Genomic DNA, 15,199 nt, shown 5'->3' with positions numbered 1-15,199 from the left:
TAGATAGATAGATAGATAGATAGATAGATAGATAGATAGATAGATAGATAGATAGATAGATAGATAGATAGATAGATAGATAGATAGATAGATAGATAGATAGATAGATAGATAGATAGATAGATAGATAGATAGATAGATAGATAGATAGATAGATAGATAGATAGATAGATAGATAGATAGATAGATAGATAGATAGATAGATAGATAGATAGATAGATAGATAGATAGATAGATAGATAGACATGTAGACAGATAGACACGCAGACACACACACATATAGACAGATCGACACACAGACACACAGACAGATAGACAGGTATACAGATAGAAAGACAGACAGACACGCAGACATATAGACAGTGATACTTTAATGTTTAGAATGGAACGTCGTACTCATTTAGAAAATGTTGATTTAAACCTCTCTCTTAGTACTCTAAAGCCGTATGCAGTAATGTAGTATATCAACTTAAATAGGCATCAGTCTGTTGAATATTAGTTAATATTATGAACAGGTTTCTTTATGCAATTTCTCCTTTATTCACAGTGTTGACAAATTCTGGTTTCTCCTAGCAACCTACGATATATATCCTTTTCATTAATCTTCTATTTTGCTTTTCATAATGGCGTCTTGTTTGAACTTTTCTAGGAACTGTCGATGCTGTGTTTGTTTGTAATATTCATTCCGGTTTTTATCATCTCCTGTTTTGCTTGGATTTATTTTATATGCTTTATGTACGGCTCATATGCAAACAATGCATTAACAATGAGGGAATCAACTAATAGTTCAATTAATACGAAACATAGATTTTTTGTCCATAAGGTTATTTAAATATGGTCGAAAATACGACTGTACATAATCTGGATGAATAGTAGCCATCTCCAACTTTCAATGAATAAAGCAGCGCTGTATTAAAACAAAATGATTGTGATCATATCAAGTTTAATTTATAATTTGTTCATATCAAAGTAACACAGGAAGGAACAAAGATTAAAGATATAGATTTTCAGATTGGAGAAAAGATCCATGTCTGCTCTTCCAATGTCTTATAGTTTGCAACACATATCTTGATGAAATTTGATTTCCCCGACTGCTTCCCCTTCGGTCACCCCTTCCCCCCCTCCCCTCTCCCCACGGAAAGGACTGTTACCTGACTGCCTAGGCGGTTGCTCGATCACCTTGGTATATCATGAACAACGGTTTCAAATTCCCTTTTAGTGACATTCTTGTCAGGATAAGGTAATGATCTACAGCCAGATATGTATTTATTCAAATCAGGTAAATTCAATTATACAATATATTGACCATTCTTGGACTTGTGTTTTTCTCGAATGATGAATGTACGATTCCGAGACCTTCACAACCTCGCGCAAGTCAGTGAATAATGAACTCGTGATTAAAATTGACATTTAGTAATATGAATAACTAATTAAGAAAAATATCCTATAACCGACGAGAATATGGACGGATTAAACCTAGAAACAACTCTGAGGTAGCATGCTCCATACAAATACACTAGTTGACTTACTGTACATACTAAATCGCCAATAACTTTCTAGATCTCTAAGTCCTGTGATATTTCGTTTCACAGGTGACGTATCATCATTGTTTAAGACACTTAGGTCACTAATTTTCCGTTTGTTGCCACTTTAGTAAGTGTAAGACAGAATTAAATATTAATTCTTCCAAATCAGAGCTTTTAAAGGTAATTCAACTTTTTTTTAACCACCTGATACACACAAAGGATACAGTTACTACTGTAAATCTAATTCGATGCATTTGTTGGGATTACAGATATCCTTAGTTCTTACTGTAAACCTAATATCACATCCTACCGATTGTACAGATTTATCGACACGATCCAGCTTTTACTGTGGTACAAAACTTTAAGATGGATAATAGATACTGAAATCTCTGTGTGAATCGGTTGTTTTAAATTGAATTAAGTTCATAAACGTACGTTTTCAAAGAAAACGTCTATACCATCAGAAGCCAGATTGTATCTGGAGTCACTATCTCGTAGTTGTAGGCAGGGACGTAGCCAGGGGGAGCAGTGGGAGCAACTGCTCCTCCCTTTCAGTGTCGAGAAAATGTTAAAAACTGTTGTCGTTTTTTGCATGGTATTTTGTCAGTGCTCTTTTGATCTTGAATACTCGTCAGCCCCGTTGACTCGATTATAATCGTAGTAACACTCAGGCCTACTGATTCAGCTCCTTAGTTTGGCAGATGCAATAGCTAAATTTAGCCTATAGCATATTACAAGCCTACAGTTGGCCACTGCGTAATAAAATACATATAGCCTACCTAACTGCACTCGATGGAGTGTCACGAACCGTATGCACAACGACGACGACAACGTGCGTGTTCGTCCTTTCTATGATTCGTCATAAGTTGTTGCACGAACAGCATGTTATGAAGCTTATCTAGCAATCGTACGTGATATGCGCTTTCTATAAATAATTAGTACAGTGTTTTTTTCTCTAAGCAAACTATCAACTTCTCTTAAATTTACTCTATTGTGGTTGGTACTAAGTACTTTGTAAACTTGTTGCCTCAGATTGTCCAGATGTTAACATTCATACATTAGTCTTCCTTAGTCAGGGAATTTTAAAGATAGCATACTTTAGCCTATAGCTCTGATCAAAGTTCAAAAATACAATATTTTGATCATCAATTTAATAATTGTTATACTCTAATTTAAAGGTAGTGTGTTACTTCCACTGGGGCGGAATATTTGAACGAGAATCATTCATTTGGACTCGGGTGTCACACACAAGCACGGTACTTAGCCTAAGCATACATTCTGACTCTGCATTGTTTTAAGCATTACCAGATGTATTTGAATTTGCGACATTCTATGAGTGCCACTCCCTTTTAATATATATATGCCCGGTAAATCTACATGAAGGGCACTAGGTCTATGCTATGCAATACAGGACGCATAATTATGCGTAATGAATTGATGCATTTTTACTTCTCTCTAAACATTAGAAACCGTATAATCTGATCATATTGATGTGAAATTCTGCTACAAAATATGAAAGTTTTTATTGTCCACTAGTGAAGTTCGTCAAATGTATTATAGTCCAGAACATTGGACATAAACGAGAATCATCCTACTGGAAAAATTGTTTGTCTTTCTGATATAATACAGAAAAGAACAATGAATTCAAAAAGGAAACAAAATCTGCTGATAATTTGATATCAATGATGAAACTGGCAAAACATTGCACCAGATCGCATATAAGGACCTTCAATTGTTCACAAATTTATCAATTAGTTAGATCCCAAGAAAGGTTAATATATAGTTGTTCATGAAAAACATTTTCCTAAATAGGATATGCCAGAGATATCGAGAAACCATCCAGCCAATCAGGTAATAGCCTTTTCCGGGGAAAGCAGTCGGGGATATCAAATTTCTTTAAGTTATGTGATGCAAACTAATATACCTTGGGATAGCAGACATGGCTCTTTTCTCAAATTTCACAATCTATATCTTTAATCGCTCCTCCTTCCTGCGTTTTGTTGTCATTTGAGCAAAATATAAATCCCACTATAGATATGGTCACAATCGTTCCTGTCAACACAGCTCTGTTTTATTTATTGGCAGTTTGAAAAGGTAGTTTTTGAATTACTACTCATCCTTGAGTAAACTCATATTTCATTACATATTTAAATAACTTTATTGGAAAACAATCTATATTTCATATTAAAATATCTAGCCAGCCAGCCATCTTTATTGTCTCCTCCCACCTTATTAACTGATTAACATATTAGCCTCCCTCGATTCGTTAAACGTCCCTACTGCGCAGAGACTTAAAAAAGAGACCCAAAATTGAGTGAATTGATGAATATGCATGAATCTCTTGATAGCTCGACAACATATGGCAATTTAAAAAACATGACATAGTACATCAGAACATGTACCGAACATTTTGAATCAGACTCTGCTCAAATCTGAGAACAACTGAAAAACATGGCTGTTAAAGAAAATAGCATATGTTTCCAACACCTTCTTATTTTCATGGCATGCTTTGGTACATCTTTAGCAGCAGGCAGTGAGTACTCTTTATTTTTATATTTTGTCCGTTCCTTATCATGCATTTTAACAACTGAAACCTAATTCATTAGCGATATATAGAATAAGAACCAACAAGACCCTGATGTACTTTGTAACATAATCCACTTCTATTTTCAAATAATACAGTTTGTTCTGTCAGCAGTGATGTGACGTTGTGTATATGGTGTAATTGGGTGATTGCTATACTCTGTTTTTTTACTTAGTGTTTCTATGGTTACTCAAAGTTACGATAAAACTTACGATTATGATTGTAATCGGAAATTTGGCACGAATATATCAAGGTATATGACAAGAGTAAGTTTGTAGACGGAAACCTATATATCAATTTATGTAATAAATAATAACGAATTAAAACGCACTTTTATGTTTAATAAAGAAGGAAGAAATCAAAGCAGCTCAGATATTTGACTACATTGGTTATGTGCACAATAAAAATAAACCTACGAAGTAGATCTGGAACATCTTTAAATTCAAGAAATGAGTTAGAAACAGATGTAACTACACTTTCTACAATTTGAATTCAACATTCTGTAAAAAAAATATTCTGAAAGCAAATCCGATCCTCTTGCATTGGTAATTCACCCTTCCGCTCCCACCCCAATCCTCCCGAAACGCGGACATTCTCCCGTGACAAACTTGTAATCATTAGTAAAGTCCAATGTGCCTTTTGTTTTGTTATTTCGCTTTTAGGATTGTGTGAATTTGCGGAGAAGTTTCCTGGTGTAGGAGGAAGTTGTTACAAAGGTTCAACAAATGGTAAGACTTTCATTTTCTATAGTTTAACTAGATCTTGTCCTAAGTGATGACAACATAATATACATTTTTTCCGTTCATTTTCCCGCTGTAGTTAAGGTTAAAGTACTTACAAGAAAAATTTATCAAAGCTATGGAATCTTGCTGAAATGGATGCGATCATCTGTTTTCTAATAATTTTCCTTTGGGGAACATTCAAAGAACCAACAGCTTGAAACATCGGTTGCAAAGATGTATTAGAGATGTAGGCTACATACATTGGAGAACCAAGGATAATAAACGTTACATACATACCAATACCATATATATATACAATTATACATATATATATATATATATATATATATATATATATATATATATATATATATATATAATATGTATATATATATATATATATATATATATTTATTTATTTATTTATTAAATAAAAGTAACCAGAATAACATTTTACTTTGTGAAGGATTTCTAAAAACGGTGATCTAGTGTAATTGTTTTCCTCCGTTTCCTTCTGTGTGGCTTATGTCGAAATCCATCTCTTGAAATTGGTTTGACTGTTAGTCGAAGACGTTCCTTATGCTTGCTTACATTCATTGTTTTTTTTTACATGATCATTTATCTAAGTGGAGATTGTACACAAAAAAAGGTAGATTTTGTTTACTGTTAGCACCTGTGAAATAGGCACCCAAAGCTTGAAAAAAACGTTTCTTAAGATACTTTATTATTCGATTCTTTATCTCTCGATGACGTGAAGTTGTACCAAACAGGTACAGCATAGAATACCTCTGTTAAAACATGACACGATTTATGCTAAAACTAGAGACCAATAATACACCCTGCTCAATTGATTCCATATATGACAATTTAACGTCAGGTTTTTGCTATTGGGTACCCTTAAGTTGTCAGTATTGGATGTTTTCTCAAACTCTGATTCATTTATTTTAACACTTTGTGATCTAGACGACAAGCGGCCTTCATGTTTTATGTTAATGTTAGCAAAAAACAATTTCTTCTAAGTCTTTGGGAATGAGCAATAAGTCATTTCAATGGTTTGTTTGAACTATATCATTGACATTTTGCTGATAATTGAAATGATGATCGACAATGAAATCTTGTATATTTTGCATGATAATGCAGTGACATATGCATATTTTGTGACTGAGAGATGATCGTTGGATTTAATTTCGTCCGTGTATAAAGCAAACATTAGAGCAGACAATGGACCCAACTTTTATAGTCCTTTTCTAATTTAACTTGTGGTTAAATCTGTCGTTATGAAATGAGCTATAACCAATGTAATAGCCATGGATCAGTAATAATTCCAGATTAATCTTTTATTAACTTGATCGTATTGAAGAGAAATCCAGGTAAAGCACCTTTGACATAGTGTTTAGCTTGTTATTCAACTGGGACACAACTTCATGGATATGTAAAATCACATGCATGGTACATCTTTTCTGTAAGCCAATTGACGTTTATCCCCATACTGATTAAAACCTAACCAACAACTGTGGCAGAAGAAGCTTTTGCATAATGTTAAATACAATACTCGCTAAATCAGTTGGTCTAAAATCATTTACATGTTTGAGATTCTTCACTTGAAATTTGGAACAGGGAATGTTAATGCCGTTTTCCACAGGCTAGGGATTTCACTATTTTGCAAGCTTTCATGGAAATTTGATGTGTATATTGGGACTCATTCAGAAGAGAAAATGTAAATACGCACCAAGGGATGTTGTCCGATCCACAAGTAGTAACTCTTTTATCCTTTTTTAATTGACGAGTTACCAAATTAACATCCTATTTAGGACAATCGCTGTTCATTTCAGGTAAACATAATGGGATATCGTTATTTACAGAGTCATTGAAACGTCAAACTAGAATTCAATAAGCAAAATGTGACCATCTTTATGTGGATATTTTATAATATGCCAGGAATTTTATATTTTGTCACGTGGTTAAGCGCCTTCTAATATCACTCAGCATGAACGTATATTTTGGTCAGTTTTGGGCGGACGGGACTCTTACGCTCATAAGTTGCCCACACCCCCGGCCCGCCTTCCCGTTTATTTAGTGGAACGGTCCCACAAAAATGATATTCCTGGTTGATGCTAATACTATCCTGGTTAATGTCATGAAAATATTTCACCTCTTTCCTGGTTAAATTAACCAACATTTCCTGGTTGTGCTAATACTATCCTGGTTAATATCATAAAATGTTTTTGGGCGGACGGGACTCTTACGCTCATAAGTTGCCCACACCCCCGGCCCGCCTTCCCGTTTATTTAGTGGAACGGTCCCACAAAAATGATATTCCTGGTTGATGCTAATACTATCCTGGTTAATGTCATGAAATATTTCACCTCTTTCCTGGTTAAATTAACCAACATTTCATAGGTGCTAATACTATCCTGGTTAATATCATAAAATGTTCCACCTCTTTCCTGGTCAAATTAACCAACATTTCCTGGTTAATGCTAGTACTATCCTGGTTAATATCATAAAATGTTCCACCTCTTTCCTGGTCAAATTAACCAACATTTCCTGGTTGATGCTAGTACTATGCTGGTAAATATCATGAAATATTTCACCTCTCATGGTCAAATTTACCACACTTTTCTTGGTTGGTGCTATAACTATCCTGATTAATATCACAGAATGTTCCACCCCTTTCTGGTTATATTAAACAACATTTCCTGGTTGATGTCACCATTATCCTGGTTAATATTAAACTGATTTTCCACCTCATTCCTGGTTAAATCACCCCATATTTGTTAATACTATTGGGTATGCCACCTTATTCACCATTTAAGTTGCAATGCATTCAAATTGAGAAAAAAGCAAAACATAAATTATAAAATAACATCATCAATGCTACTGATAACTAACTTTATTTGCATCTCCATTACTTTGGAATTTTGAGTACTAAGTGAACTTTCGCAATTTAGTTTAATTTATTCCTCAAATACTTATACAATGAATTAATATATGAAATGCAATACTGAAATCAAAATTTTGAGGACATATTTACAGCATAACCATCGTCACATGCTGAAGCTCTGATTGCTCGACATCAACTGTGAAATGTAACAGGGATACCAAGACCTTGATCAGCACTTTTGCACAAGGATACAACTTGAAAATCACTTGAACAGTTTTCCTCTCTTGAACAGAAATCCTCTCTTGAAAAACTTGATCAAAGCCTCTCTCCCAATAACCTTTGTTACGACAAAATTCAGCCCTGTGTCAGTAGCTTCTTTTCTTTAAAGGTATGCTGAATTAGCCGCAAATATGCTAGATATTCAAATGTGGTCACCTTTGGTCAGAATTCTTAAACTGCTTTTATTACAACCTTTGAGGAAATTTTCCCATTCAATCATCTTGTGTGTTCCTTAAAAATGTCTGAGACTAATTGGAGAGTAAAGACCTCCCGGAAGGTACTTTTGAAAACTTCTTGCCATTATAGCGTGCTATAATTTGGGGCCTATACTGACTACAATTAAACTAGATAGGAAGGTCTTAGAAGATCTATGTTCACATTGTTGTTGATTAGGATGACCTTATACCAAATTTATTTATTTTTAATCTAATTATTTACTTATTGGTAATTAATTCATATTTTTATTTGAATTACAATTATATTTTACCACTTTGCACAGGCAAACCGAACATCTGCAAGACAATAATTAGGCTTCCAAGTTCCAACAATACCATTAATGTTTTAGTCATAAGCTCATCCTTGGACCTCACATACTTGTGCAAATCATTTTAACTCCAATAGAAAGTGGTAAGTTAAAGCTTATTATCATAACAAGAAAGATTAATTTGAAAAGATTGTGAGCTAACAGTTAAGTAGTTAAAGAATAGACCGAAGTGTCCTTGAACATGAATTTTCTGAAATTCTGAATGACAATAATTATGATCACGTTTTGCATTCATCAACATGTCCGTCTGTGGACTCAGGAAGAAGCGTTTCAAAACAATTAACTAAACTGACCCCTAAATGACCTATGACATAAATTCCTGAGCACTTCCACATGTCTCTTAATCACAGGCCATCTCTATGCAAGTTTAATTGAAGTTGTACCAACAGGTATTATCAATTGTGAACAGAGAGATGAATTGAAATGCAAAACATCAAATTGTTTCTCATAAAAACAGCTACAATCACATTCTTGATGTGCATCATCCAAGCCAAAGACATCCTTCTACTACTGCAAAGCTGTGTTACTTGGTAGCCTCTCTCAATTTCTCATTTTTCACCTCTTCCAGTTTGTACCAAATCTAGGAAAGGAAAAAAAGCAATTAAAGTATTAAATGGTGTGTTAACGAACTAGAATGAAAATGAAGATTAATCGCTTCCTTCAGTCCACTAGTTTGTGCCATACTTTTTGAAAACATTATTTTTTATCAGTTTCAGTTGTAGAAAAGGAATAAATTGCATTAGCCTATCTTTTGTAGCAAGTGCAGTAACAGACTGTGTTGGCAGCCAATTAAAGATTCGTCACGGTCGTTTCCTCTGATCTTTTTCGACAAACAAGAAAATGGAGGTTTAAGTACACACAGCCTGTTTTCGTGAACTTGACATACCAATTGCATAATAGGCAATGGTCAAATGTGTAAATGTGCATTACACGTCGCTTGGAGCAAAATGAGTCAATAGTGTTATTTACAGCACTGAGCCTATAGTCAAACCAAAGGTTGTGATACTGGTTCAACATTGTTTCTGTTGTCATTTTATGGTAGATGAAGGTAGGAGCACTGAAAGCTCTCTATCAAGCAATTTTCTCTTCGCGTTAGACAAATTTGTTGCCATGCTTAAGCTTTGCAAAGTCCTGTTGCTTCTGGCTGATACCTCAGTAAATAAATTTGTTCAATTTCCTTAATTTCCTTACAGATCTAAACTGGTTCCACTTTACCAATAATCAGTGGGCTATCAGCTAGCACAATTCCATGTAGATTAAACATAAATCTAACAAATAAAAATTACTTGTATTACATGTATATGAATAATTGCAAGGATGCACCCTTGCACCCTTCGATGTTGAAATTCCCCAAAACAACAGAGTGACAAGAGAAAATGCCAAGTTCATCTGCAACAAAAGATTTGTGAAATTGTTTAAATTTGATACAGTAAAATAACATTCACTGAAAGTTTACATCCCCCCTTTTTTTCCAAGATAGCCAAGGTATCTCACTGCTCTATGACAACAATTTTAAAGAGGACTGACACTTTACTGAAGGCCATTTTAACACTCTTTGTTTATACCATGGAGAAATAAAACTAGAATTCAGAGACTTGCCATCTGCAATACAGAATGTAGGATATGCTTAGAATAGTGTACAATTATGTGTTGTACAGTCACGATTTGGCCTCTCTGTTTTGACATTTCTAAGATAGATGCACTTTAATTTAACTGAATTTCTCTATCACAAGAAATTCATCTAATATAAAATTGATGACTTCGCAGTGGCTTCAAGTTATGCTTCCACAATTTGCGGAGAGTAAGAGATCAATCTTGTGCAAAGATAAATCGATATCTATTAACACTTAAATAGGAGAAAGTGTATGGAAGTATGAGATAATGGTATATTGCAATGATCGCAGTGACCTCAATTGACCTCTACATGTATAACTTATACATGTTATCAATCACCTTGCAACTCATTTCTGTGTTGGACTTTTGACTTGATGGTATGAGTTGTAGTTGCTCAACTACAATATACGATCATAGGGCTAAGTAAACTGCAGCCTCCTCTTGGGACAAATCTTCCATTTCTGCCAAACAAAATAACACATAACAGCAGAAAGAATTATTTATTTCTGTACCTAACAGAAGCCGGTCACCTTTGTTAGAAAAAGTTTCAAAGTAAAACAAAATCAATTACATTAACGGTCTTTATTTGAGTGTTGTACCATGTTTAAATACTTATCAGTTTGTATCCATACAAACATTCTCTCCCATGAAAACTGTATATGTGTCCCTTTTTGAATGTTCAGAGAGCAATTCCATAAGGAATTTTGTTATGGGCGGTTCGGCTTATTGAGATTACACCAATTTCATGATCTGCTGTGGTATATACGGAAACATAATATGCCTTACTGTAAATGTGTCCCTTTTTAATGTTCAGAAAATCAATGCTATAAGGTGTCCCTGCTATGGGCATTTCAGTTTATTGAGATTTACACCAAATTCATGATCTGCTGTGCCTAATATGGAAATATAATCTGCCTCACTGACAGTGCTTCAAAAACTACCTCTGGGGAGTATAATTGTAGAATAAGAACAACATGAGATGTAATAAAACTTATTTCTGTTTTATAGTGTGAGGCTTATATATAACATAAGGAGTGCAAAGCTGTGACCTAGTTATGTGGTGTTTCATTTTTACATGTCTCACGTGGATAAAACTTATTTGAAACTAGGCCTAGGCTATACCTATAACATTGCATGGGTAGGCTTAGCCTAATTAAATTTAGCCAAACATTTTTTAAGTTTGACAAACAAGTACCCCCCCCCCCCCTAATTTACATTGAAGTATACTTCTAGATTGAGATTATCCATACACAAGTTTCTTGGTTTTTATAAATGAATAGTACAAAATTATCATTTTTTAAATTAAATTTCAATGCATATAACCTAAGTTTACTAATATAGCTTAACTGGTTATAGCCTAGCCTGGGTAAGTTTTATACTCAGAGGTTAATGTAGGCCACTACAATAAATGCTTCACTTGCAATTTTAAGCAATCTCTTCTTTCACTGTCGGCAATCACTAATAGCCATTTCCCGAACATGTAGACCACTAGTAGTATAGCCTAGGCATAGTCTTTTAAAAGCGAAGGCAAGCTAGACCTACAGGGTCTAAGACTAAAGTGTAGCCTACTGACTCAAGAGCACAAAGGTCTATGCATAATATCACTATAAATGTGTGGCTTTGATTAGGTGTGCCCTCAGAAGTTACCGTACACCACAATTACTCGCATTTGGTAGAAGTAGTCACTAGAGGCGGTCGTTAATTAGGGAAGGTCTTGCTTTGAGTATGACACACAGTAGGAATATACTTACTTAGGTCTAGACTTAGGCCTAGTCCGAAGGTACTTACTATACAAATACTAGCCTATACTATCTCATTGCTAGTACAGCGTATTTACTACATCAGGGAAAGGATCTGGCCTAACCTAGCCTAACAACGTAAGAGCTAAGGTTAGGTTATACTTCAATATCGCGCGTACTGACTGTATCGCAGAAATGACAAAATCGACATGATCCCGTTATTTCACCTTTCCATTTAAACACTGATTTAAAGTTACTGGTACCCCTTTGATCTAGCAAGAATTTGACTCTTCGTCATCTGCAATAATCAGATGGTTATTTGCACATTTCTTCGTTGTATTTGACTGTTTCTCCTGCTTGCGATTGTCGCCGTAGGAAGCTGCTGCTAGCGAGAGGTGAAATTAACATATAAAGGCGGGCAAACCTTTGAGTGACATAAGGAGTGTGCAGAGACTGGAAATATAGGCGTGGTTTAAATGATGTGGGTGAGTTTAATGTGCGTTCAGGATGGAGCTGGATAAAGAAATACATAAGTGTTAACCCCCTATCATGTATGAATATTTAGTGCGCTGAGGACGGAGCTAGCGCTGTAACCCCTGATATATCCTCTGCCCACCAAGGAGAAAACTATACGGATACCTTTAGGTGATACATCTTTAAACCATCAGAAAGAGCACCACCTTCTCCACATCCTCACTGTCTGTCAGCTTTTACTGTTTCTCTGCAGAGTCACGTGACTTTGCTAAGAGGCTGACAAGAAAAAGAAAAACACTGCTTGTCCTATAAAGACGAAGGTAAACAGTTTGAATATGTGGAATGACCAAAAGCGAAGTCAGCTAAGAAGATATTTTGTAAATAAAAATTGTTAAATAGCTGTCAGGTATTTAACTGATTAATTTACTTGTAATCGAGCGGAACAAGAATTTGTGGATATTTCTACTGTTCCATGTTCGTTTCATAATCCAGACATCCTCTTTTTTCATTAAAAGAGACAAACTTAAGAGGAACTGATTAATTGAAATGTGTGAAATACCAACAGAATTTACATCTGTTTTCTCAAGATTTGCGCAGGTTGCAAACACAGAGAAAGAGGAACCTCTTTATTTACCTTTAACAAATTCGCCTTTTAATTGTGTTCTCTATTTAAGATGATACTACCAAGCTGAGCACCACCTCACCGCCAGTTGACACCTCCTCTCAGTCAATCGACACAACTCGTTTATCAACCCAGACTGTCTGCCTACCTGGTCAGCTGCGATGCTACAATGACGACAATGAAGAGGTCTGTGCGGCACCTGAGAATTGCACATGTCAAATGACGAGTGTGAATGCAAGCATTTCGGTGAGATTCCCAAATCTTTACTTCTGCAGCCAGATATCGAGAAGTCATTTAATATAAAATAAATGACTTTCAGATGTTTAAAAGTACAAATTACCGTATTCTACCAGTTTCCCCCTTGACTCTACGTTAATTTTGATATACTGCTATCCATTCTTTATGCCGACAGCAAAAAAAATATCATCATCATCGTCGTCATCTTCGTCACTACAGTTATCATTATTATCGTTATAGTTATTCATATTATTGTTATAATTTACTATCACTGTTTACAACCACGTTGCTATTGCACAGGCTGGTGGATTTTATGTCAACCCTGATTGTACAAGAATGGCTCACTGTATCAATGGCAATGTCACGTGGGATGACGTATACAGCTGCAGCCCCAATGCACAGTGTGAGAAACAAGGCAACGTACACCAATGTTACTGCACGGCTGGTTATTATGGTGATGGAAAAACATGTTTGCAGCTCACTAACTGCCAAGATGTATATACTGCTGGTATTAACGAAAGTGGTATCTACACCATTAAACCAACTGGCTGGCCTGGATCACCATTTCCAGTTTATTGCAACATGTCTGACGGAGGTGGATGGACGGTAAGTCATAATAGAATCTAGATTTCTGTAGGCCTTTGGTATATAAATTCACAAATAATGAATCACAGATGACATCAACTATTAATTGGATGTTTGATATTAAGTAATTACTTACGTCATTAGTTTATTTTAATTAGCATTACACAGATACAGACTGAAAGATTTGTGACAAATCCGGATAGTCCTCCGTCGAATTCTATTTGTTTTTCTGTGATTGCTATACGTTCAAATGTCTAAAGTTAAAGCATTTCTTATTACAAAATACAAATACAATGCTGGTTATAACAACAGTGGTATCTACGCCATTAATTAAACCAACTAACTGATCTGGCTTACCATACTCTTTAATGATACATTGTTAAAAACGACAAACGTTTAAGCGTTTATTTAGGATTCTACTTTTCCCTCAGTGAGTACACGCTACCTTACACCGAAGTGAAATGTTACATTACTTAAGAAATATGTTGCCCACAACAGAGAGAAGGAAAAAAAAACGCGATCTCGTCCATCAAAAATAAGCCGCGTTGAATGTTCAACCGACACGCCGTACACACAATCTCTTTTGCAGTGTCACATGATCAACATTCATCAATTTTTTTTTTGAGAAAGTAGTTGATATTTCATATAGTCAGGTGTACAATGCCATTATGGACCAATACATGTGTAATCAGAGCGAAAACTCACTTCAGTTATAAAAGGTACCTTGATACATTGATTACTTCCAGGTAATGCTATACCGCTGTTATATTATTAATAAAAAGGAAGGATTTTAGTTCATATCTGAAACTGTATTGTAATACTCAAACGGATCAATTGTTGCCCTATTGCTTTATCTTAACTTATTGATTTTGTTAAGCATAGATTGTATATGGCAATGGAGGAAGGTGTTAAAAACGTATTTAAATGAACTGCAGGCAGTAATGTTGAATAACAAGAAGTTACAGGTCGAGTGTGCTACATTGTTTTGAAGGGAATAGAAATATCACAAACCAGAGAAGATTGAATTAAGAAGTATACTAGTATTGCATTACTCAAAACACATGAATTGAGAAAACATTTAAAATTTATGATAACAAATATTATGAAACATCTAACAGAAAATATTCTAAGCTTCATTTAAAATTTTGACTAATATCTATGCATGCATGGCACAATTATTTAACACCTGTGTCGTTATTCGAAGGGTTAAACATTACAGCTTAGTAATGTTTGATGTATATAGCTGACATCTAATGTTTGTTTTCTTAAAGATTAAAGCGTTGAGAGAAAGATCTTCAAAATCAAAACAGTGGCATTGATCTTTTATCTTATGGTAGAGCAAATTGATTATACCGAATTGGAGGAAATCTCCGAAACGCTCCTTTGTGA

At 34.9% G+C, this 15,199-nt stretch overlaps 1 protein-coding gene across 1 annotated transcript in view; it reads left to right on the top strand.

Moving 5' to 3' along the window:
• The first annotated feature begins 3,925 nt into the window (after positions 1 to 3,925).
• Positions 3,926 to 15,199, top strand: part of LOC139974061 (microfibril-associated glycoprotein 4-like) — a 14,147-nt gene continuing 2,873 nt past the window's right edge. The window contains exons 1-4 of the mRNA XM_071980976.1: positions 3,926 to 4,059; positions 4,773 to 4,838; positions 13,041 to 13,234; positions 13,526 to 13,831. Coding sequence (XP_071837077.1) covers positions 3,978 to 4,059; positions 4,773 to 4,838; positions 13,041 to 13,234; positions 13,526 to 13,831 — 648 coding nt within the window. The 5' untranslated portion in view covers positions 3,926 to 3,977. The remainder of the gene's footprint in view (positions 4,060 to 4,772; positions 4,839 to 13,040; positions 13,235 to 13,525; positions 13,832 to 15,199) is intronic.

This window comes from Apostichopus japonicus, chromosome 9 (genome assembly GCF_037975245.1).
Source record: "Apostichopus japonicus isolate 1M-3 chromosome 9, ASM3797524v1, whole genome shotgun sequence".
NCBI lineage: Eukaryota > Metazoa > Echinodermata > Holothuroidea > Aspidochirotida > Stichopodidae > Apostichopus > Apostichopus japonicus.
The sequence above is the reverse complement of the archived record's forward strand: the minus strand, read 5'-3'. Positions and strand labels throughout refer to the sequence as shown.